The sequence below is a fragment of the Mustela lutreola genome, chromosome 12, assembly GCF_030435805.1.
Source record: "Mustela lutreola isolate mMusLut2 chromosome 12, mMusLut2.pri, whole genome shotgun sequence".
Classification (NCBI taxonomy): domain Eukaryota; kingdom Metazoa; phylum Chordata; class Mammalia; order Carnivora; family Mustelidae; genus Mustela; species Mustela lutreola.
In genome coordinates this window covers 88,777,023-88,802,887 of record NC_081301.1, presented here as the reverse complement: position 1 = coordinate 88,802,887, position 25,865 = coordinate 88,777,023, and the positions used below count along the sequence as shown (strand labels likewise).

General features: G+C 41.2%; 1 protein-coding gene across 2 annotated transcripts in view; it reads left to right on the top strand.

Moving 5' to 3' along the window:
- Window positions 1-25,865, top strand: part of SMC5 (structural maintenance of chromosomes 5) — a 97,158-nt gene that overhangs the window by 61,921 nt on the left and 9,372 nt on the right. For both annotated transcript variants that reach the window (XM_059143588.1, XM_059143587.1), the window contains exons 14-17: window positions 546-719; window positions 816-985; window positions 12,510-12,633; window positions 12,986-13,108. In XM_059143588.1, coding sequence (XP_058999571.1) covers window positions 546-719; window positions 816-985; window positions 12,510-12,633; window positions 12,986-13,108 — 591 coding nt within the window. The remainder of the gene's footprint in view (window positions 1-545; window positions 720-815; window positions 986-12,509; window positions 12,634-12,985; window positions 13,109-25,865) is intronic.

Genomic DNA, 25,865 nt, shown 5'->3' with positions numbered 1-25,865 from the left:
AATGAGCTTTAGTTCTTGGAACTTCTTGTCTAAGTTCTTGAGAGAGAAGCTCTCCGAAAAATGCAAAAAAAAAAAAAAAAATCGAGATCCTTTAAATGTTTCCAGGAATTAAATATGATTATGTGTCTGTGAACAATATAACTGAGGGAAGGTGAGAATCTGTGACTTAGGTGAGCTACCACAGTTGTGTGTCCTGAGCCACTCGTTCCTGGTATCTCTTCTGTAGACCCAACAAAACTCCAAAAGGACACTTACTTGGGAGAGATTATGTAGTCAAATAAAAGTATAGTCGCCTTTGCCATCGTTGTTTGGATTTTCTCCCTTCTCTCTTCTTTAGTGTTTTCCAAAATGATAACCTGAACTATAACAGTACCTTTTGAGAGATGTTACTGGAGAAGTTAAAAAGAAAAAAAAATTGAAAACACATCTGTTTTGATCTTCTAAAATTCACTTGATCTGTATTTTCTAATGCTTCAGTCCTTGTAAAAATATTTTCATTAAATGTACACTAACATTTGTTTGACATTGTTTGACTTCTGTGCCAGGTAATACAAGAAACCCGGTTAAAACAAATCTATACAGCAGAAGAAAAGTATGTGGTGAAAACTTCCATTTATTCAAATAAAGTCATTTCCAGTAACACATCCCTAAAAGTAGCCCAGTTTCTCACAGTCACTGTGGATCTTGAGCAAAGACGACACTTAGAAGAACAGCTAAAGGTTGGTTATTTTGAGCATTAAAAAAGAATATTAACTGGATTTGTAATACTTTAACTAGAATTGTTTTTAAAATAACAATTTTGAATATTTTTGTAGGAAATTAATAGAAAATTGCAAGCAGTGGAAGCAGGGTTGATTGCCCTATATGAGAGAAACAAACATCTAGAACACAAAGACAATGAACTTAGACAAAAGAAGAAGGAACTTCTTGAAAGGAAAACCAAGAAAAGACAACTGGAACAAAAAATTAGTTCCAAACTGGGGAGGTAGGATTCCGCCTATCTGGGCAGCGGGGTCGGGGGTAGGGGGTGGCAGGGCACTGTGAGGGTACTGTTATTAGTTATACAGCCCTACCTTGTTCCGTTGTGCTGTGCCTAACACATTGAAGGGTTGTGCGGCCCTGTGTCAAGCAGATCTGTTGGCACCATTTTTCCAGTAGCATTTGCTCACTTTGTGCCTCTTTATCACATTTGGTGATTCTGACAATATGTGTGTAGTGATCAGGACTCTGAAAGCGCAGGTAGTTGTCAGCATTTTTTTAGTAGTGAAGTATTTTTTAGACATAACACGGTGGCACACTTAATGGACTACAGTATACTGTAAATAAAACTTTTATATGCACTGGGAAACCACAGAATTTTTTGGACTCCCTTTACCGTGGTCTGGAACCAAAGCTGCAATATCTCTGACGTGTGCCTGGACCCTGTCCTGATGATGAATTCCCACAAACACATTTTATCCCCCCAAAATTGTGTGTAGGACAAAAGTTGGTGAATCTTAAGTGGCGTGAGTTTTCCTGTCCCCTGATTAGCTGTTTTTAATCCCTGGACCCCTTTCTGTGCTTAGAAGTTATGTTGGTACGGTTTATATCATTGGTATTTACCACATCAGTAATTAAAACTGGGGATTGTTAAAATATTTAGGAAAAACCACGGTTTTCTAAACTATGTTTAGCAGAAAGAGTGGCATTGTTTTACATTGTTACCAGTCTCTTTAAATGAGTGCTTTCATGTCATATCTGCTCACTTTCAGTCTCTTGTGAGAGGTTGCTTTGAAATAGATGAGAAAAACATGGCCTCACATAGATTTGTAGCTGGGAAGGGAAGGAGTACTTTAATAGACTTTTCAGATACTTGTCTATCATCTTCTTTAATACTGTATCACAACCTGCCAAGATGGAGTTTGTTGAAGTTCAGTTGCACTGTGAAATCTGAATCAGGGAAGTAGATCACTCTTACGTTAAAGTCCATTGCACTGTAAGTGGATCTTTTACATGATGAAATTTTGTTACATCATGCATCAGTCCTTTAGAAAATGTTGGTCTTTCATATGTTGACATATTTTATTGTGTAATATAAAAAAAAATGATGTCGATTTCCAGTCCCATCAGAAGACTCTTTTAAGAATTAGGAAGCTATCAGGCTCACAGTGGTAGACACAAATTCCTCAAAAATACAAATTACACATGAAATTTGTTTATCATTGTTGATAAATATTGGCAGTTACTTTTCTTGAAGTGATAGACTCACTTGTTCACTTTGGGTGGGGGGAGTAAAATATGCCAAATACATAAGTCTAAATAACGATAGTTTGTCTTACTTCTTTCATGAAATAACTTTTTTTTTTTTAAGATTTTATTTGTTTACTTGACAGAGATCACAAGTAGGCAGAGAGGCAGGCAGAGAGAGAGAGAGGCTGAGCAGAGAGCCCGATGCGGGGCTTGATCCTAGGACCCCAGGACCACGACGGAGCTGAAGGCAGAGGCTTTAACCCACTGAGCCATCCAGGTGCCCCTAACATTTTTATTTGAGAATAATCTAGTCCAGCTCCCAACTCAGTCACACAAGTGCTTTTCTGTGAGGCAACCATCATACTTCGGTATGCATCGTAAGTACTGTGTGCTTTCTGTTTCGTCACACGGACTATTAAAAAGATACATACTCAGTTACCACTGGGAGGTGGTTCAAGATGGCAGCATGGAAAGATACTAAACTCCCCTCCTTGCACAGACTCAGCAAATCAACAGCTACATAGAAAATGTTCCTTCTGAAAAAGACCTGAAAACAAACTCAGCAGCTCTTTTGTTACAAAGGATGTAAGGTTCACAGCCAGAAGGGTAGGAACTACAAGGACAGGATCTCCTGCAAAACCCTGCGCTTAGCGTGACCAGCACTTGGGAAGGATATCACAGATACAGAATTGTTCCCTGAAGAGCAGAGTTTGTGCCCCATGTCAGGCACCCCCAGCTCTTGGGACCTCTACCAGAGAGATGAGTCCCCAAAATGTCTGGCTTTGAAAACCAGTGGGGCTTATACACAGGAGAACAATAGAGCAGTAACGAGTGGATTTTGCTCTTTTTAGGATTCATGCAGAGACTCACCACAGCACCCTAAGCAAAAGTAGCAGTGTGAAAAGTGCTTAGGCCGTTTGCATTGGAGGTTCATTTCTCGTCTTAAAGCATCTGCCCAAGGAGGGTGCCTGGGTGGCTCAGTGGGTTAAGCCTCTGCCTTCGGCTCAGGTCATGATCTCAGGGTCCTGGGATCAAGCCCCGAATTGGGCTCTCTGCTCAGCAGGGAGCCTGCTTCTGCCTCTCTCTACCTGCCTCTCAGCCTACTTGTGATCTCTGTCAAATAAATAAATAAAATCTTTTAAAAAAATTAAAAAAGCATCTGCCCACGGGTTAGGAGCCTAATGGGAATCCCTCCTGGGACACAGGCACTGGTGGGCACCACTCTCGTATTCTCCCTCTAACCTGCACTGGGTGTACGGCGCCCCTGCAGTCCCCACCAGAGCTGGGCGCCCAAGGGTCTGAAACAATCTTCTTGGCAGATTACTATCCCCAGGGTACTTCACAGACAGCAGTCTGAAACTTTCTCCAGTCTTCCTCTGAAAAAGACCTCTTTACTTGTCCTAGAACTTTAGCCTTAGGGGCTTCAGGATTACCACATATCTATAAGCTATGAAATTGTTCTCAGGGAACATGATCCAGGAGATGCCATCTTTCTACTTGGTTGGCCTTGCTGAAGCTCACCAGTACCTCCTGGAAAGGAGCTCACTCCTGTGGAGCCCTGATTTTCCCAACAGTTTCCTAGGGGACACTTCCAGGTTGCCTGGTCTGTAGACCAGCAGGGTGTATGGTGGTCCCATAGGACTGGATCCGTATTTGCATGCCTTAAAGGCTGCTGCCTGAGGGTTCTAGCTTCTGGCTTTTCTTCCACCTGAAACTAGGAACAGACTGAGATCCCTTCCTCTGGAACACTCGCAGGACTTGGCACTCTCTCAGCAACTGGGAGCTGGCGAGAGTAAATCCAGGCAGCTCAGACCCCAAAGGTTCACATCACCACTGAGCCAGAGGAGGTTTGAACGACAGGGTTCATCTCCATGAAGCCATTTCAAGACTTGCTGAGGGTTGTTTCATCTGTGCTTAGAAACAACACAGAGTCAAGCGAAATGAAGAGTGTGTTTCAAATGAAAGATCATGGTAAAATACCAGAAAAAGAACCATTATGAAATGGTGGTAATTTACCTAAAAAAGAAATCAAAGTAATGGTTTTAAAAATGTTCACTGAACTTGCAACCTGAATGAACACAGCAAGAACCTCAGTAAAGAGAAAGTATAAGAAAGTACCAAACAGACTTCACCGAGCTGAAGAATACAGTAACTGAATTAAAAAAATACACTGGAGGGTTCCAACAACAGACTAGATGAAGCAGAAGAAAAATCAGTAATGTGGAAGCCAGGGTAGTAGGATTCACCCAATAGCAAAAAGAATTTTATTATTCTATTTTTTAGAGAGCACATGTGTGTGAACGGGAGTGGGGGTGAGGGGTGGGTAGAAGGAGAGGAAGAATCTCAACAGGCTCCACTCTCAGTGCAGAGCTTAATGTGGGGCTCAGTTTCATGACCCTAAGAATCATGACATGACCCGAAATCAGGAGTCAGACACTTACCTCAATGAGCCACCCACATGCCCCGAAAACAGAATTTTAAAAAGTAAAATAGCTTAAGGGGCCAGTGGGACAACATCAAACAAATAGTTTCACATTATATGAGTCCCAGAAGGAGGAAGAAAAAGGAGCAGAACACATATTTGAAGAAGAAATAACAACTTCCCTAACCTTGAGAAGGAACAGACATCCAGATCCAGGAAGTGCAAAGAGTTCACATAAGAATAAATGGAAATCTGTTATGCAGAAGAGCACTGATTTTTTTACTGAAAACAAAGCACAGTCAGATGCCAGTGACATTTGACAGGACCGGAAACCCACATCCCTCAGTAATGAAGAATTTACACAATTAGTGTTCGAGGCTTTTGATGTTTGTTTTGTTTTTCAGCCATCATGACATGACTGATGGAAGCATATTATTTGTGTCTGAGAAAATATAACTTCATTGCTTCAGTATTTACCATTTGATCTTGTGGATCAAAGTATTTTATCCCAGAGAGGGAACATTCACTGGTTTAAAAAAAAAAAAAAAATTCTCTACCCATCTGCTGGAAAGTGACTCATTAACACTGGAGTATTTAATATCAGAATTCTGTTGTCACATGCTTTGAGGAAGCATATGAGACTGAGAGAGTCATGTACCTATGAATATGTGTAATTTATAGGAAATTTCGAATCAGTAAACAGTGTATCCACCTCAGCAAAGAATGGTTTCAAAGGAACTATACAAGCACAGATAGGCCCTAAGATGGTTGAGATTTTATTGCAGCCATTGTCAGATAAGCTACAACTTAGTTCATCCAGGATGTGCACTGTCAAAGAGCTTAATGAAGAGTTTTAGACATCTAGACGTAGTCAAGAATTTTATTGATAGGTACTAGGAAGTACCTGTGATAGGACATTTGAAGTTCTATGAACATCCAGTTATAATTACCACGTGATGGTCCAGAACATTTGCCAGAAATGTCATGAGCACTGCAGTATGGGAAAAGCTATGTCCTGTTACTACACGTTTCTAAACAAAGGACCACGGCGGATTTGGCTTCAGACTCACTGTGTCATTGATCTTTAGTAGAATTCAAGGCCAGAGTTTTTGTTTGTACTCACCTCATACTAACTTATGCAGAAGTTAGGGGTGATGAGTACTTGGCATTGAAGTCTCTCTCCCTGAGACGACCACTGACAAAAGCCAAGATTCTGGGTCTGATAATTGTATAGACCTAGTCAAGCCTTGAGAAAGCATTGGAAAGGTTTGATCACAGCCCAACCCCTTCTCCTTCCTTCCAGAATTCAAGAAAATCCTCTCACACAGCAATCAGACCCTTCCCTAACACCAACAGGGACCCAGCAGATACTTTCACTCCTCTCAGACGCCATATACCAGCTTACCAGCTCCTGAAAAGACAGTAACAAAGAAGGTCATTGTTTAGTCAATCTGTTATTCAGACATTGGTACAGCCGGTGAGGTCCTAACGTTGCAAATTTCCCAGTTCCTTAAGCCTTGGCTCAGTCTCCATATTTAGCCCAATTACAAGCTGCGCCGCATCTGACAGACCAGGTAGAGTGACAGCCATGGCTGACAGAGGCAAGTATTCACCAGCCACAAGGAAACTAAGCAACATTGAAGATCCAACTTCAGATGGCCCATGGTTAAGGGCTGTAGATGTTTTTACAACAGTCAAGCCCTGAGTCAAATTTGGATTCCGTTCACCTTTCTTCTGAAATTCATCTAACATCCAGCAACTTGTACCTTCAATTTTAAGGACCAGGTTTCACACTAACCAGAATGCAAGTGCACTGCATACTGGACACAGTGGCACACACAACATGATTCAGCAGTGGACTTTACAACGTCCACCAAGTCAGGGTCCACGAACACGCGGAGCGGCACCGTGAGCCGGACACAGAGCACTCTTAGAGCCCTGCTGTGTGACACTGTGACGATTTCATAGCTGGAGCAGGATCCAGATTCCATCTCGAATGCCACAAAGCAGCCCAGAGGGCTGCACTAACGCCATTCATTCAGGACGCACACAAGGATGCACACAAGGTATTCTCAAGGTCAGCAGCTTGTGGTTAGTGATTACATGAGTGCCTCCTCCCATAGCTTGTGGGGTGGTCATGGTGCTTTGCACTATGCTTACGGGACGGGCGGTGGCTGCCCTGCTTCTGCTCCTGAAAGCAGCGGGCGCAGATGTTGTCCGTCACACAGCAGCAGCGGACTTCCCAGCTTGCCCTAGATCGGCACCCATCGCGGGCTCCACTGACCCAGCTCCTGAGCAGTGTTTACAGCCTGAAGGATTCCCATGGAGCAGCCTTGAAACAGCTTATCCTCTCTGCTGCATTGCCACCCCCACAGGGCACGTTCCCTCAGTCCCATCCCCAGCAACAGCAGTCTCCACAACAGCAGGAGTCAGCCCGGGACTGGCAGTTAGACCTGCTCTTCTAAGCTGCAGCCACGGTAGGACATAGGCCTCCTCTGACCTCAAGGGAGGAAGGTGTTGGCCATGAAGAGTTGCTCAGAGGATCTGAAGCTAGGGTAAGTCTTAGTAGTTTCACAAGAAGCAGCATTGAATGTTCAAGTTCCTGGAATTAGTTATTATGAGGAAAATGCGGCCTAGTGTTACAGATAGCGTTCAACATCAGCCAGTGGGGGGTGACAGTGTTGGACTTCCTGGGGTTTTTGTTGTTGTTGTTGTTTTTTAATGGGAAGAAGTGTATTGCCAAATATTAAGCTTAGATATGAAACATGGTCTCCAGTCAATCAGCAAGGCACTAACAGTATTAGTAACCTTTGGCTCTGTACCTATTTTCAAGTATTATAGGACACATCACTGTCACGTTCAGGGCACAGTGATACCATGAAGAGAGTCTAGTAGACTCCGTAGGCCCCTTCCCGAGCCCTCTCCCTTTTCAGAGAATGATGGGTTAGTAATTAATGTCAGAATGTTGTGTAGGTACAAATTTTTTATGTACAAATGCTGTAAGTGCTATGGCTATGTCTGAATAAAAGAGAAAGCAAAAAAAATATATACTATCATCTTAATAGATGCAGAAAAAGGACTTGACAAACTACAACACCCATTTTTTAATAAAAACTAATAGTGTGGGCAGAGAGGAAACATAGTTGAATATAATAAAGACAGTATGTGACAAATCCACAGCTAACATTATACTCAATTGTGAAAAGCTAAAATAAGTTCCTTTAACATCAGGATCAAGACCAGGATGCCCATCCTCCCCAGTTTTATTCAGCATAGTATTAGAAATTGGGATTTCTGATCAGAGCGGTTAGGCAAGAAAGAGAAATAAAAAGGCATTTAAATTGGAAAGACGTAAAACCGGCGCTTTTTGTGGCTGACGTGATTTTACATAGAAAACTTTAAATATTCCACCAAAAGAAACTTGTAGAACAAATCAGCAAATTCAGTAAAGTTGCAGGGTACGAAATCAGCATATAAAAATCTGTTGCATTTTCATACACTAACAACAGACTCAAAGGTGAATTAAGAAAACAGTCCCATTTATAAAATCACACCAAAAAGAAAATGTTTAAGAATAAATTTAACCAAGGATTTGAAAGACCTTATACTGAACCGTACATAACACATTAAGGAAAGAAATTAAACGATACAAATAAATGGAAAGATTTTCTGTACTCCTGGATTTGCAGAATTAATATTGTTCAAGTATCTGTGTTACCCAGAGCAATCTATAGATTTAGTGGAATTCCTATCTGTTTCCCAATTCCATTGGCATTTTTCAGAATTGGAAGAATCCTAAAATTTTATGGGACCACAAAAGATACCAAATAGCCAAAGCAGTCTGGAGAAAGAAAAAGCTGAAAGCATCGTGCTCCCTGTTTTCAAGCTGTATCAGAAAACTATATTAATCAAAACAGGTATTGACATAAAAGCAGACACATAGATCAGTGGAACAGAATAGAGAGCCCAGAAATAAACCCATGGATCTGTGGTCAGTTACTTTATGACAAAAGAGATAAGAGTGAACCACGAAGAAAGGATAGTCTCTTCAATAAATGGTGTGGGAAAATCTGGACAGCCCCATGCAAAAGAGTGAAACTGGACCACAAGCTTACACCAAACAGAAAAATCAACTCAAAATGGATTAAAGACTAATATAAGACCAGAAATCCTAAAATTCCTGGAAGAAAACAGTAAGTTCTTTGACATGAGAGTGGACAGCAATTTTTTTTTTAACTGACTCCTAAGACCTTGGCAACAAAAGCAAAAATAAACAAATTGGACTACATCAAACATAAAAGCTTCCGCCCAGCAAAGGAAGCCATTGCCACACCAAGAAGGCAACCTATGGAACAGGAGGAGATACTTGGAAATATTGTGTTCAGTAAGGGTTTAATATCTAAGATGTAATGAATTCCTATAACTCATAGCAAAAAACCCCCAAGCTGATTAACAAATGGGCAGAGAAACTGAATAGACAGACATTTTTTCCAAAGAATACCTACAGATGGTCAGCAGGCACCTGAAAAGGTGCTCAGTGTCACTGATCATCAGGGATATTTAAATAGCCACAGTGAGATTAGCATGTCACACCTATCAGAATGGCTGTTATCAAAGCACAAGAAATACCACATGTTGGCAAGGATGCGGAGAAAATGGAACCCTTGTCTGTTGTTGGTGGACATGTAAATTGGTGCAGCCATTGTGGAAAACAAGATGGAGGTTCCTCAACACATTAAAAATAGAAGTACCATATGATCCAGTAATTCCACTTCTGGGTATTTATTCAAAGAAAATGAAACACAGATTTTAAAAATTATCTGTGCTCTCATATTCATTGTAGCATTCTTTACGGGAGCCAAGATATGGACACACCCTCAGTGTCCATGAATGGCTGAATGGGTAAAGGAGGAGTGAGATACACACAGACACATGCATGTGTGTGTGTGCACACACTGCACTACCGCTTAGCCATGAGAAAGAAGGAAATCTGTGACAAATGAGTGGAGCTTGAGAGTATTATGCTAAGTGCAGTAAGTCAGACACACGCCATATGATTTCAGTTACAGTGCCATCTAAAAAACCAACAAATGGCAGAAACGCATAGATACAGAGAACCGATTGGTGGTTATGGGGGGGCGGGGCTAGAGAGGAGAGCTGGGGGTTGGTAAAATAGGTGATCAAGAGGTCCAGACTGCAGGATAAGATAAAGACTCACGGGAAGGTAATGTGTGGCGTGTGACTAGTTAATAAGACTGTATTGCATATTTGAAAGCTGCTGAGAGTAGATCTTAAAAGTTTTCTTTATCAGAGAAAAACTTTGATGGCTACATACGGTGACAGATGTTAACTAGATTTTTGTGGTGATCATTTCATGATATATACAGACATGAAACCATTAGGTTTCACACCTGCAACTAATATGTTACACTTGAAGTAAAAAATGATAATATGTAAGATTCACGACTTAATAGCTAAGTTTACTGTCACAGCAATATTAATTGAATTGGACATTTCTGAAATTTTTGAGTACAGGGCACTGAAGAATCTCACGACGCTGAGTGCACTTTGGTGCTTCTACCTAGATGTGTCCCTGAGCACTAGCGTATTTTTATTCACCATTGCTTTTATACCGTCATTGCAAACATCACTATAGTCCGTGGGGCAGTTGAAGTCTTCTCACAACAGTGGGAGTAGTTCAGGATTCCCTTGGTGTGGTTTCCGGGATCCCCACAGGCCTCTGGACCACACTTTGAGAACGACTGACCCAGACCTATATCCAGAATAAGAAGTCCATCGACTCTGGATCGGTGGGAGAGGAGAGAAGGTGGTACAGGCAGCGAGCTGAGCCGCCCAGACCCTTAGGCTACGCGCCTTCGCACTGATTCTGAAAGAGAGTAAAAGGGAGGGAGGAGGAGGTGCTGATTTCTCACAGAAGAGGGCGGGCACCTGGGGGTTTGGCCCACTTCTTCAGCTGAAGTCTCCCTTGTTACAACTGGAATTGCGTCTGCCTTTGCCTTAATGATAACATATTCCACAGAATATGCAAATAGTGTACATCTTAGCTGAAGGAGAACGGCCGGCTTACTGAGAGCACCCAGGCAGCTCTCTTCGGAGCCCCTTACCCGCTCTGTAGTATTTGGATGTTCTGTAGAAACTGGGATATAGCGGAGGGACAAAAGCTACGAGGGTGTTCGTTCCAGGCAAGGGGAGCATGGCTTCCGGTTCTAAGGCTTTCCCCGTAGTCTGCTTCACACCTGACTTTTTGTTGTGATCATCCTTTTTGCCTCCCATAAAGATTTAGATACGAATGGCATCGTCGGGCTTTGATAATGAATGCCCGCTTACTTGCCTTGAGCTAAGGTATCTGTTTACCTTGACCTAATGTAGTATGTGTTCTTAAGCACATTCCTAAATTGAATCATGCATGAAATGCATTAAGAGAATTTGTTCTTTACTGGGTTTTGTTGTTGTTTTTTTAAACCATTGTCCATTAACAATTAGGGAAAATGTAACAGATTTTCATGTTACCTTTGTTGCTTAAAGCAAGATACTATTTAGTCTGGCTGCCTCCATGGTTTTCATCTCTGAGCCCCTTTGCAGCCTTCACCTTTGCCCTCATTCGTGTCTTTCATCATCTGCGAGACACCTAACCTTTCCTGTTTGACTGTTCTGCCGGACCCCGTGTCTAAAACCAAACTCTCTCTTCGTAAGTAATGTGGTTTTTTGTAGTGAGAGGGCCTTTCATACCCATCACCAGCCTGCTTCTCATACCTATGTTAATCACCTCTGGGTACAGAACTCCTTTTCTTAGATTGACTTTCAACTGTTTCCAGTCTCCTTTCACTTGACCCATTTCATCTCACTTCCCTGGCTTCCTCTACTCTCTCCTTTATCTACTGTTCAGGCCTCTGTCTACAACATCTGCTGAACTTGTTCATTCTTGTGTATTACTGTTTCCAAACTGGGTTCCCGCTTTTACCGTAGAGGCAACGTGGTGGGGTGGAAGAGAACTTGGGCTGCTGTCGGACACATCTTAACCACATACCACTCATGATCTCAGGGAACTTCATTTCTTATCCTTAGTTTCTTTACCTTGAATAGCAAAGTAGTATAGACTTTTAGGGTTGTATTATCTTTTTGCTATATATTTTTAATCTGTTAATCAGATCTCCCCAGTTAAGCTACTTTAGGTAAGGGACTGTGTGTAAACAACATTCATAACGATGGTTAGTAACTAATATTCATCAGTGAAGGGCCAGGCACTGTATTAAGTGTGTTACATATTTTACCTTTATAAAATTTTCATCATAACTCTGTAGGGGAAGTACTATTACTTTTTCCACTTCATAGCTAAACTAAAGTTCAGAAGAGTAACTTGTTTAGGGGCGTCTGGGTGGTTCAGTTGGTTAAGCAGCTACCTTCGGCTCAGGTCATAGTTCCAGGGTCCCGGGATTGAGCCCTGCATCAGGCTCCCTGCTCGTCCAAGAGCTTGCTTTTCCCTCTCCCTCTGCCTGCCACTCTGCCTGCTTGTGCTCTCTGTCTCTCTCTCTGTCGTATAAAATTAAAAAAAGAGTGACTTGTCTAGTTATACGGGTCATCAGTGGCAAAGAGGAGATCAAATCCATCTTCCTGACACCAGGTCCTATACCATTACCACCATCATTACTTCAGCTGTGCTCAACAAATACTTTTAGATCCTGAGTGGTTACATAACCAGATTGTTTAATCTGGAAGCTAGTAGTGTTTATGTCTGAATAGCATGGCTTAAAAAGCCCATCAAACAGCAGGAGACCTAAGGATTTGGGCTCAAACCTGTGTTAACTCTGATTTCTCAATCATTATGTGTTTCATACAGTTTAAAGCTGATGGAACAGGATGTTTGCAACCTGGAGGAGGAAGAGCGAAAAGCAAGTACCAAAATCAGAGAAATAAATGTTCAGAAAGCAAAACTTGTTACTGAATTAACAAACTTTGTAAAGGTAAGGCATTTTCTTAATTTTAGTCACTTTTTTATAGCAGGTAGATAAGTTAGATTTTAAAAAGCTCTTGGTAAGATTTTACTATAATTTTTAACTTCGACATTTTTCATTTTAGGTCAGTAAATGGGTTAAAAGCACTCATTAAGCTAAGTTATTATGTTGCAGATGATTCATTTAAACATACAGAAAAACATCGAAAAACTCTCTTATAAGAAATAATTGTAAAAAGAACAATTTGAGCTATCAGTTGCATTAGAAAAATGTTCTCTTTGTCATGGTTTATACATTTTTTAAAACTTTTTTTTTTCTTAGTTGTCAAACAGATTAAACTTTTAGGGATTTTTGTTCCTAGATTTGTACTTCTTTGCATATACAAAAAGTTGATTTAATTCTTCAAAATACTACAGTGATCTCTGAGAAGAACAAACTAGAATCTGATTATATGGCTGCTTCATCACAACTCCGTCTCACAGAGGTACAGTTTTCCTTTAATTTTTTATGATGGGGTTCCTGTGTCATCACTTGGGATATGCATTTTTTTCCATGCTTTTTAGTTTACGAATTTAATGCATTTTGCGGATGAGGAAGCATTATTTGAAACACTGTACTATGCATTTTATGTTATTTGACTGGGGGAGGTACGGTGTAGGGTATCGTATGGAGTCACTAGACACGCAGGGTCTCCTGTGTGTTCTCTTAACCCGTATAAATTAGAGTCCCCCTGTCAGCAGGTAGCAGCTGGTGGCCTTTACTGCAGTTTGTGCAGCCCGTAAAATACGGTGCTGATGAGTTACAGTCGCCACCCAGAGTGGCTTTAGAGTACGGTTTTGGTGATTTAATCTTCTGGTAATATCGATGCATAAAATGATAAATATGAAGATAACATGCAGGGGGGAAACGTGATGCACTGAAGTTAACGAAAATGCCAACAAAGAACTGATGGCAGAGTGCGAGTAGCAGTGGCATAGTTTTGAGTCTTCCAAATTCTTCCCCACAAACAGAAGAGCAACTAGGGTAAGAGCCACAAACCCATGAACAACATGGGCAACAAAACTGAGTTCCAAAGTACCCCTCTCGGTGTACTGCAGTTTCCTCTCCCCGTAACCACCCGGTGTTGGTCCCCCACAAGCCTGCCCTGCAGGCTCCTGCCATAAGTCAAGATAATCCCCTGACTTAACGCCCAGCCCTCTGATCACATGATTTGTCTTTCTGGCATTGTCCATCCCTTTCTTGAGTCATCTCCTAAGCTTGAACATAGCTATGATCCAAGGAGTGGGCTCCTGAGTAACCCATCACTCAGAAAATTCCTAGGATTTTAGAGTCTCTTCCCGAACATTAGGGGCAAAGGCCTAATTCTTTGTTACACAACACGTGTGAACGCCAGAATATCAGTGGGTAAGGATAAGGGACATGGTAAATAGGGGAGAGTTCATTCAGGGTACCCAAAAATGAGGTCACCAACAGGTTCTCCTCTCTAAACGAAGGAGGCCCCACGAGCTGTGGAAGGCTCTGCAGGTCATTTTGAGAGCAGCTGAAGCTGGGAGGTGACTGTAGGCCCCAAAAAGGTCCGTGGTGGTCCAGGCCCTGGGAAACCTCCAACCAAAGTAAAATACTTTGCAGAAGCACACTGCTTACTGAGAGCCAGAACCATGCAGTAGACGAAGGAGACAGTAAAATTGGTCTTACATGGCTTTAAGGCTGAAAGCATAGCTGACACATAGCACTGGAAACGGGAGAGGAGAGACAGTTGAAGTAAAACAGAATATAGTCCCTGATTGTCCCATAGGTATCATCAGGAAATAAGATGATATTACTTCAAAGGGGGTGCTTTAGGAGACAGAAAGGAGGAATTTCAATACTGTTTGTAGTGGGAACCAACAGACCATATTATAAAAAAGATATAAAGGATGAAGGACATTATATAAGGTATTTGTGCAAACTTTGCTAAATACCAAAAGATATACAAAGGAAATGAGAGATAAAACACATCAGATCACTAGAGATTAGATATTTTATTCATATACGTATATGCCCCAAAAGTAAATATGACATGAAATGACCGAACTAAGGCCAAACATCAGTCTTGTCATGAAGTATGAAAGGAGGTAACTCATCTTTTAAAAAAAGACCATTTCCAAGTTCCAATATGGTGCAGAATATGAGAGATACATCTTTAAGAAAGAGACTGAGTAAAGTTTAAACAAGAGGTTGTAGAGCCCAACGGACTTTTTTTTTTTTTTTAAAGATTTTATTTATTTATTTGACAGACAGATCACAAATAGGTAGAGAGGCAGGCAGAGAGAGAGAGAGGAGGAAGCAGGCTCCCCTCTGAGCAGAGAGCCCAATGCGGGGCTCTATCCCAGGACCCTGAGATCACGACCCGAGCTGAAGGCAGAGGCTTTTAACCCACTGAGCCACCCAGGCGCCCCCGGATTTTTTATTTATTTATTTTTTTAAGATTTTATTTATTTATTTGACAGAGAGAGATCACAAGTAGGCAGAGAGGCAGGCAGAGAGAGAGGAGGAAGCAGGCTCCCCGCTGAGCAGAGAGCCCGATGTGGGACTCAATCCCAGGACCCTGAGATCGTGACCTGAGCTGAAGGCAGCGGCTTAACCCACTGAGCCACCCAGGCGCCTGGATTTTTTTTTTTTTAATCACAGAAACCCAAAATATTGAAAGGATCTATATTTATGAAATCACAGTGATACTTTTAAAAAATAGTAATATTGGTCCCCTTTGGAGGATATTGGAGAAGCAGCTCATTATTTTGAAAAATGGCAAGGAAAGAATCTAGCATTTATCCAGAATTTCCTGGGTGATGTATTACTTAGGATAAGTAAGAGAAGATTACAGAAGCATTTCAGATAATGCAGAGGGAATTGCAGTAATAGACTGACAGCACTTTGTAGCTGCCAGTCAATCAGGGGATCATATTAGCTGCTACAATCACACACACACACACACACACACACACAAACAAAAAACCAGATCTTTTTGTGCATACCTTCAGACATAACATGAGATTATTTCAGTCTGATTAAAGTTCTGGCCCAGGGTGTGTCAGCACTGCCAACATTGTCCACTGGAGAAGTCTTAGTGTGGGGGCTGTGCTGTGCATTGGAGAATGTGTAAACACATCTCTCTGGCCTTTACTTGCTAGATGCCTGCTAGATGCCAGCAGTCTGCCCCTCCCCACTCCAGCTGTGACGAGATTGCCAGATGTACCCTGGGGGACAAGTGGTTCTCCCATTTCAGAACCACTGTTCTAAAACTACCAGTTTTAAGTCTGTAGAATACTCTAGTTTATAATTAGATCTCAATTTAGATGATAAATTGTTATCAGAAATATTTGAATCTATTTTGATTTTGTAAAACTTACAGTTGAAAAAGTAAATTCATGCACCCAAGTTGTTCTAACTAAACATTTTCTGATAGCTGGAGTATTGGTTTTTATTTTTAAATTAAATTAAACTAAAAATGTAGTTTCTCAGTGATACTAGCTGCATTTTAAGTGCTTAATGGCCATGTATGATTTGGGCCTGCTGCATTGGATAGTGCAATATCTAAGAAAAGGAAAAAGGGGAGAGAGAACCTAATTAAGTGAAAAAGATCTTTAAAAATATATTAACCAAATAAAATGAATTGACATAATTTAGATCCCAATTTGAACAAAACAATTGTAAAAAAAAAAATTTTTTTTTTTAAACCTGAGAAATGGAAGTTTGAACACTGACTCAGTAATATTAGAATTCATTGACATTTTTAGGTTTGATAATGTGGTTATGGATTTTTTTTAAGTCAAAAATATGTGGTTTTAGTATTTATGAAGAAAATACAATGTCTGGAATGTCTTCCCCCTCCAGGGAAGAAGGGAATCTAGATGGAGTATATATGACACTATCTTGGTCTCGAGTTTAGAATTGTTGAAGCTGGATGATAGGTACCTGAAGGTTTACTAGACTGCTCTCTCTGCTTTCATGTATGTTTGAAATTTTCCATAATCAAAAATTTAAAAATGCCAGGAAGCACAGGACAGTGATTTTTGAGGGAAGGGAAAAAAGGGCAAGATGATCCCTTGGATGGCCTTAGCTTACCGCCCGGAAAGTTTCCAGGCCACAGTGTTGGAAGAGGAAGCCAGTAGGAAACAGAGCACAGCACTACAGAGCTCACAAACACTGAAAGGGTATTAGGAGAACGGTGAACGACTTTCAGGCAGTAAATTTGACAATTTAGAAGAAATGGGCAAACTCTTTTTTATAAGCCTCAAAAGTCCCTGAAGGAAGAGCTAATTAGAATAGCCCTGTATTTACTAAAGAAATTAAATTTGCACTTAGAAACCTTCCCACAAGGAAAATGCCAGCCTTGAGGCTTCATTGGTGAATTCCAGGGAGAAGGAAGACTAACAGTTCTACCTAAGAGTCTTAAAAGGTGAAGGGGAGTGGGGGTACTTCATGACAGATTCTATGAGGCTAGCATTCTCCAGTATCAAAACCAGACTAAACTATAGTGAATCTCGTGAACCATAGCTGCAAAAATTGATTTAAAAAGCTAGCAAATGAGGGATGCCTGGGTGGCTCAAATGGTTAAGCATCTGTCTTCAGCTCAGGTCATGATCTCAGGGTCCTGGGATTGAGCCCCACATCGATTTAAAGATTTAAAAATAAAATCTCGGGGAAAAAAAGTTAATAATCCAACAGTATATAAACAGTAAAATCCAACTAACCAAGTTAGTTTATCTTAGAAGTACAAGGTTGATCTAACATTTGAAGATTCATCAGTGTAATCCAGCATGTGAACAACTACAGAAGAACCAGATGATTGTCTTACTATATACAGAGAAAATATTTGCCAAAGTCTAGCATCCTTTTATGATAAAAGCTTTGTGTTTCTAGGAATAGAAGGAAATTATCCAAAACCACTAGCTCATAGCGTACTCATTGATGAAGGAATGAAGCTTTCCCCTAATGACTGGAAACAAGGAAAATGCTCACTACTCAGTTCTGTTCCACTTTGCACCGGAGATAGCCGGTGCACTAAGGAAAAAAAAAAAAAAAAGAAAACCCCAAAACGAAAAACTTGTCTATTTCAGACAGACTTATGTCTGTGGAAAATCTTAAGGAGTCAGTGCTATCAATGCATTTAGCAAGGTTGTAGGATACAAGTCAGTATAGAAGTTCAGAATCCGATGTGGCTCCATCTCCTAGCAATAAACAATTGGAAATTAAAGTTGAAGAGGACTCTGTGGGGCACCTGGCTGGCTCGGTTGGTTAAGCATGACTCTTGATCTCAGCTCAGTCTTAGCTTGGGGTTGTTTTTTTTTGTTTGTTTTGTTTTTTGTTTTTTTTGGTTAAGATTTTACTTATTTATTTGAGAGAGAGAGAGAACGTGTGCACAAGGAGAGGGGAAGCAGGCTTCCTCAGGCAGCCCGATATGGGGCTGGATCCCAGGACCCCAGAATCATGAGCTGAGCCAAAGGCAGACACGTAACGGACTCTTAAGGTGCCCTTAACTTTGGGTCTTGAATGCAAGCCCTGTGTTGGCTACCCACTCCGTGTGGAACCTACTCAAAAACAAAACAAAACTACTGTGTGCAATATCAAAAATATGAAATGCTTAGGGATATATTTATATAAGACCTGTATACTGAAAACTACAAAATCTTGCTGAAATTAAAATAAGACTTAAATAAATGGAGAGATTGTGTTCATGGATCAAAGGTCCAGGATTTGTTTAAATGTCAGAACTCTCCTATGGATTCAATGAAATTCCCAGCAGGGCTTTTAGAAATTGACAAGCTTATTCGAAAATGGAGTAGACCTAGAAGAACTTTGAAAAAGACCAAGTTTGATGACTCACCCTTCCTAATTTTAAGGCTTATTATAAAGCTGCAATAATGAAGACATCATTGTATTGGTGTAAAAATAGACGTATATGGCTAAGTGGGACCGAACAGGGAAACCAGAAATAGATTCACACATATATAGTCGATTGTTTTTTGGCACAGATAACTGAGGCAATTCAGTGGTGTAAGAATAGTCTAACAAATAGTGCCGGAACAATCGTGTACAATTGAATAATCCTGTACAAAAGATGAGCCGCAACCCTTACCCTCCTACCGTATATAAATGGGCCACAGACTTAAATGGAAGAACTAAAGCTAAAAGCTTTTTGAAGGAAAAAAAAATTCTTGGTTTGGGAAAAATTGAGTGGAACACAAAAAGCACAAATTGTAAGGCAAAAGGAATTACAAGTTTTACTTCAACAAAATTAACTTGCTTTTCAATAGATGCTGTTAAAAAAGGCAGGCTACAGACTGGCAGGGAGCATATATTTGCAACGCGTTAAACCTGACAAAGGACTTGTGTCAAGGTGACAGGCTATTACTGGGGGCCAAATGGAGCCTAACAACTGCTTATATTAAGTCCCTGCAAGCTACTAGTTCTTGCATTTTCAAGGGATTAAAAAAAAAATACATAACATTCTGTATGGGGCCCTTGACATACCCTCGACAAAAATATAGCTCCTTGGCCCTGTACAGAAAAGGGTTGCTGACATGGAGAATACTATAAGAAGAACTCTTGTACAACTGTCAATACAGAGATGACAGCCCAGTCAGAAAACATAATCTTCACTAAAGAAAATCCACAGATAGCAGGTGAACACATGGAAAGATGCTGGACGTGGAAAGACGTAGGGAAGCGTGAATTATGAGCTACAGCCGTAGACCCGCTGGAATGGCAGACGTCGTACGGACGTGTTGGTGAGGGTGTGCAGCATCTGGGACTCACGTACATCCTGGTAGAGAGTTCAAGGGCACAGCCACTTTGGAAAACCATTAGAGAGATTTTTAAACGCTAAAAATATACCTGCCAATCCAGCCATTCCTCTCCTAGTATTTACCCAAAAGAAGGGAAAGCATATATCCATGAGAGACCGGTACAGGAACAGGTGACAGTTTTATCATCGTTAAAAGCCGGAAACAAATGTCCAGCAGTGGTGAAGACACGAATTACAGTATATCCACACCACAGGGTATTACTCAGTTGTAAAAAGGAATGAATTACTGAGACAATATGATGGATCCTAATTATGCTGGGTGGAGGAAGCCAGACCAAAGACAACTCTGATTCCATTTATATGACATTTACAGAATGTAGAATGGCCTGTGATGGAAATCAGTCAGCCGTGGCCTGGGGGGATATAGTGGGGTAGGTCACAGAGGGGTACACAGTGTTGAAAACGGATAGATAGGTTTGTTGCATTGGGGGCGATGGTTTCGCTGTTGAATAGGTTCCTCAGAACCCACCAGCTTGTCCCCTTGAAGGCAGCTCATTCACCAGTTACATTTCCAAGCTGAAAAAATGCTTAAAAACTTAGGAGCTTATCATTTGTTTCACTAAAGTCTTTTTTCCTACATTTCCTACTATGAAATTTGAAAGATACACCAGAGTAGGAGTAATAGAACTTCCATACGTCCCTTCTCCCTAACAAATGTAGTACTTTGCCATGTTTGTTGCAGATTTTTAAAGTTCGTTCTGTATTTGAAGTCCCTTGTGCCTTGGTCGTCCACTCTTTTCCCCTCCCAGAGTCTGCTACGCTGTGGCTGGGTCTCTACATGATTCACATTATGCCTCACTTTCCAGAAACATTCCTTTGCTTAATACTGAACTGGAGTAGTGTCTTTTTGTGGAAACAGATCTGGTAAGTTTTAGGAAATTGAGGACCGCTCAGAGAGTGGGAACATTTTTCTAAAGTCAGCCTCTTCAGAATCGGCTTCCAGAAAATGTGGCTAGGAAAAGTTGGGAGAAACAAGATTTTGCTAGCTGATAAGCACGTTAGAGTAGTAGGCGAGCACAAACACAGCTCGCCAGAAGGAGCTGAAGGTCAGGTTTGATGCGCTAGGATTGGTGAGTGTGCTTAGAGCAAAGGCCGGAAGCTTGGAAGATGCGGAAGTCCTTCCTTCACTGTTGTACAAAACTAAAAAAGCAGAGGAAGGGAGCAGGAGTAGCCAGAGTCTTCCTGAACATGGTGAAGGGATGCAGCAAAGAAACAACCGAAGGTAGTACTGAGATGGGGGCGGGGGGAGGGTGCTGTGGGAGCTGGGTACGGAGCTAGTTAGCCAAACGGAGCCCTGTCTGTGTTTATTTCATTTCACGGGTGCGAGCGAAGTCCTCTATCCGTCATGTGTTCAGTGGTAAAAAATTAAAAATCGAGCCCATGCTACATTTGTCACCGACTGAGCCTGTGAGCCTGGTTGTTCGGGGGAGGGGACATTACAGAAGAGATTTCAGGAAAAAAGGAACCCATCGCACCCATACTGTATGGAGTGAATCCAGCCACATAATACAGCATTGGATCCTTGTGCGTGAAGTTTTGTTTTTGAATTAAGCGTTCATGAGCTACGGGTCATGATCCCAGGGTCCTGGGATCGAGCCCCTCATCGGGCTCTCTGCTCAGCAGGGAGACTGCTTCCTCCTCTCTCTGTGCCTGCCTCTCTGCTTACTTGTGATCTCTGTCAAAAATTTTTTAAAAAAAGCATTAATGAGCTAAAGAGAACTATAGGTTGGTGTCACGTTTACAGAAGTATCATGAAATCGTGAGGGCTTTGGGGTCAGTGTCCCACCTTCAGCCCACTCTGGAATGGAGCTGCTCTGCAGCAGCCTGTGGTCACGTGGATGTACCAAGACCTGGTGGCAGCGGACAGAGTTACTGTCCTGGGACCCACTGTGTGAGTGGAAGCAGGAATATTAATCCTTTGAGCAGAGTAGACTATGATGGAGAGTAGCAAAGTTTCTTGGGAGAAGGATTTGTTTTCAGTTTTTCAGTCACTAATTTTTTATAAGGATGCCACATTACACTGTCCAAAGAAATAACCTCTGGTTACTGCTTGTCCCTTTAGATTTGGTACCTGGAAATAGCCACTCTGTTCTCAGCCTCTCGACCACTCAGACACACGCGCGCACAGCCCCCGTCGGGGCCATGCTGCCCGACTGTATTGTGTGTCTCCTCGGCAGTATTTTGTACCATTCTCTTTTCTGTTTTCCATGAGCTGATCTGAAAATTGTTTTATACATCCCTTTCGGAAGGTTCTTTTATTTCCTGCATTGTATGCTCATTAAGTGTTTGTTGCTGACTGACCATGGTCCCTAATCACCCTTTTGGAATAATGAAGACTGAGTGGAAGAGTGTATAGCATATGTCTCTCATCGTTCACTTTCTTATTTTACTTTTCCTTTCTGTTTGCGGTCAGATGCTCGTTCTGTTATTCTTGCTGTCCTGTGTCCTTTGAAACAAGAGAAAAGAATGGGTTGGTTTTTCCCCCCCCCACTTGTCCCTCTGAGCACTTGGCAGGTTGCACTAAGGAACCGTTACTACCACTTCCCATTTTGTCCTTGACGCTGACCATGAAAACACGTTCACAAAAGAAGATTGAGATGTTCAGTCATATCCATGAGGGAACTTAAAGGATGACTGACCACCATGGGTTTGATAGGGCCTCAGACTGTTGGAAGGCCAAGAGGGCAACAGGGTTGCCTCTAAAATGTCTTCAGAGAAGAAAGGTGGTTGTGTGTGTCAGTTTGTTAATTGTGTCTGGAATATCTTTAGGACAAGTTAGTAAGCTGACTGCATGTCAGTTTACATATGAAGGTGGATACAGAGGGATAGACCTGTTACTTGGTTGAGGTTTGGGGTTTTTTTGTTTTGTTTTAAGCCGCGCACTGCTTTCCTAACCCTCGCTTCATGTCTCTTATTTTTAGCCATAGGTATTAAAATGCCTGTCTGCCTTGCCAGGGCTATTATGATAATTCCATTTAATATATATCGAGATGCTTAGTGCACTGCCTAGCATGAAACCAGGGTTTCCTTAATAAGTATAGGTTTGCATCAGAATTAATATTAGAAGAATAAGAAATTGTTTAATGTGTTTGTCCTCCCACTAAATTTAGATACCCCTTGCTTTCATCTAATGTTCTCTTCTGGGGACTTCCTGCTTACCTCTGTCCCACAGCACAATATCAGGAGACTTGTTTTTTAAGATAGATAGACTTGAGGAGAGAAGAGGTCATTTAACAGGTAAACCGTATTGCCGCTTCTTAATTTCTTATCATTATAATTTGTAATCTTGTATACTAGTAAGTCAAGACCACTGTCTTTTTAAATTTCAAATTTGACATTAAAATTTAAAGTTGATTTTAAAAGATTACTTTTCCTATTTCTAAAATATGTATTCTGCATGATATGTAGTAAAACTTAGTTAACATTTGAATTTGAAATCATTAAGTTGCTATGAAATTTGAGGCTTATTTATATCAAAGGAAAATTAAAATACTGTTTTTATTTACAACTAGTGTTTTAGTAAAAGTTAATGCTACTTAGAACTTACATTCCTTTCATACAGAATATCATTTTCATTTTGACTCAATATTGTTAAATAGAATACTTTATTTTAAATTTTAGGGGTAGTATGCTTTTTGTATTTGGTAAGAAATTCTGTGACGCATTCCAATTTATTCCACTAGAGGGCCCTCTTAGAGAAGGTTTTCCTCGTTCAATGTCATTATACGCCTTTCAGGACCATTGAACTTTCTCAGAATTTCCGAGAAAAGATGATATTCTTTCAGAATATGTACCCACAGAGTAGTCCTTTCTGAGATGTTGGTGGGGCATAGTTTGCAAATTTGCCTTTTTCTCCTCTTAGGTCTCCCACAGATGAAATGTTGTCCATTACCTGTTTAAAGGATAGACTCTAAGCAGAATTGTTAATAAAGCCTTTTTCGCTAGTCTGACTCTACAACATTATCTTGGACCATGGTTTGCTTCTCTTCTTCCTGCTCTTTACCTGCCCTCCCAACCCCGAGCAGGGAAACTCAGCAAGAATTATGGTTGGGGTTATAGGATTATGGATGGTGGTGGGGGCCGGTGGGGGGTGTTGCGCACGCACCCTGTGAAGAGTTAGGTCACAAACATGTACATAAAGAATGGCTTTCTCTGATAAATACTTGATTGGACCTCTGCCACTCAGTGGAAGGCAACTGTTGGATGAGGTTTTGTCCTCCCGAGTCCAGAGGCCCACGTGTGCTTTGTTTTGGCAAGGCCCAGAGGAGTATGAAGCGGGAATGGAAGACTCTAGAAGTTTCTCCCTCGCCCCACTTGACAGCTGCCTCAGTGTACTTGGCCCTGAGAGCAAAGCAGGTGTGGCAGGGAGTCTTCAACGTTTTCCTTCCTGTGTCTCAGATTCAGGGAACTGTCCTGACACGTGATTCGGATCAGGCCGGCTTTGTATCTGCAGTTCAGTCCAGGACATATTCCTTTGACTTTGTGTGTGTTGGGTTAGGTCATTTGCTGTGAAACCTGTGTACATCAAAGTGACCTGAGGACCTTAATAATGTACATGTCCAGGTCTCTGCCCAGAAAGATCTTAATAAATCTGCCATGTCGCTGGGCACCAGTACTGATTGATAGTATTTACAATTCCCCTCGCATACCCCTTTGGTAATTTTTTGTGCCGACTGAAGTTGGAGGCTTCATGGGAAGAGCAAGCCAGACCTGTTTTCTTAGGAACCTGTTCACTTGGTATTTTTGTAACCTTGAGCAAGGTTCCTAAGGTCTCTGAGCCACGTGTAAAAAAGATAATACATACTCAAAGATTATAATGAGGATTAGATTAATTAACATACAAGGTAGTGGTTCTAACAAGCGTGGCCCCCAGAAGGCATTCCATGATGCCCTCCTCATTACCCATGAAACTTGCCATCGGGCTCTTGTCTACCTTGATCACTGATTTTTTCCAATCTTTCCTCTCCTCCAACTATGGTAGATTTCTTGTTCCCTAACTAAGCCTCTAAGGAGGCTTCTCTGCCTTTACATTTCTAGTCCGCGGTCCTGGGACTGCCTTCTGCTGCTTCCTCTTTCGTAGTTGCTTACCTGTTCTTGAAAACCATTCCCTGTCCTGGCTTCTGTGACCACGCTGGCCTTCTCTCCTGTTTGCCTCTGCCACCTCCGACCCCTGGCCCCACACCTCTGGCTTTGCTTTTCTCTCTCCAGCTCTCTCCGAGGGGCATGGTGCTGTAAGGAAAAGAGCATGAGTCCTAGAAGCAGGCGTGGATGTGAATCCTGACAGCCTGCAACTAAGTGTGTGAGTTTGGACAAGAGGCTTCATTTCTTTTCTTAACATGCAAAATGGGGAATAATATCCTTGTACAGTACTGTGAGAAGGGAATCGTGTGTGAAGCACACAGCACATAGCTTTCCGTGAACAGTAGAGCTGTTTATCTAACGATAATAATTTTGTGTGTCTTTCTCCTTTTTCACCTTTCTGTGTTCAGTGCATAATAAAATACTGACATTTAATGGATTCTCAGTAATTATCTGGTGAAGGAATGAATGGGTCCATGAATAAATGATAACTATATGAAAGGCACTAGGACAACTACCACACACTCTTTAAAGGTTCTCTTCACATTCATGTGCTCAGTTTTCAGATAGGAAGCCTATGTACTATGTGTTTCAAATTGTATTAGAATATAATTATATATATATAACTAAGTTAAACTTTTCAGAAAAAAGCAAATTTAAATTTCAAAGGTCAGGGGACACCTGGGTGGCTCAGTCGGATAAGCATCTGCCTCTGGCTCAGGTCATGATCCCAGGATCCTGGGATCTCAGTGGGGAGTCTGCTTCTCCTTCTTCCTGTGTGTGTGTGTGCTTACTCTCTTTCTCTCTCTCTCTCCCCCTCAATAAATAAATCTTAAAAAAAAAAAAAGATTAATTTCAGAGCTCTTAAGGATTAATGTCATATGATATGCTAATAATATTTCAAAGTGTAAGTTCAAATTTAAACTTTCTAATCTTGGTCATGATTTTTGAGGTATGGCTTTTAGATGATGTGCTTCTTAAAATTCAGTTGTTGATGTACAGGCATACCTTATTCTGTTACTCTTCACTTGACTATACTTAAGATCTGGTATAATATTCCATTATTATGTCTATTATGGTGACCTGTGATCCGTGAGTGGCTTTGCTGAAAGCTCACATGGTGGTGGTTAGCATTTTTTAGCAATGAAGTATTTTTTAAGTGAGGTGTGTACATTTTTTTAAGACATAATGCTATTGCACACTTACTAGACTACAGCATAGTAAATGTAACCTTCACACACACTAGGAAACTAAAACATTCACTGCACATGCTTTACGGTCTTGGTTCCTTTATTGAGGTGCTCTGGGACTGAAT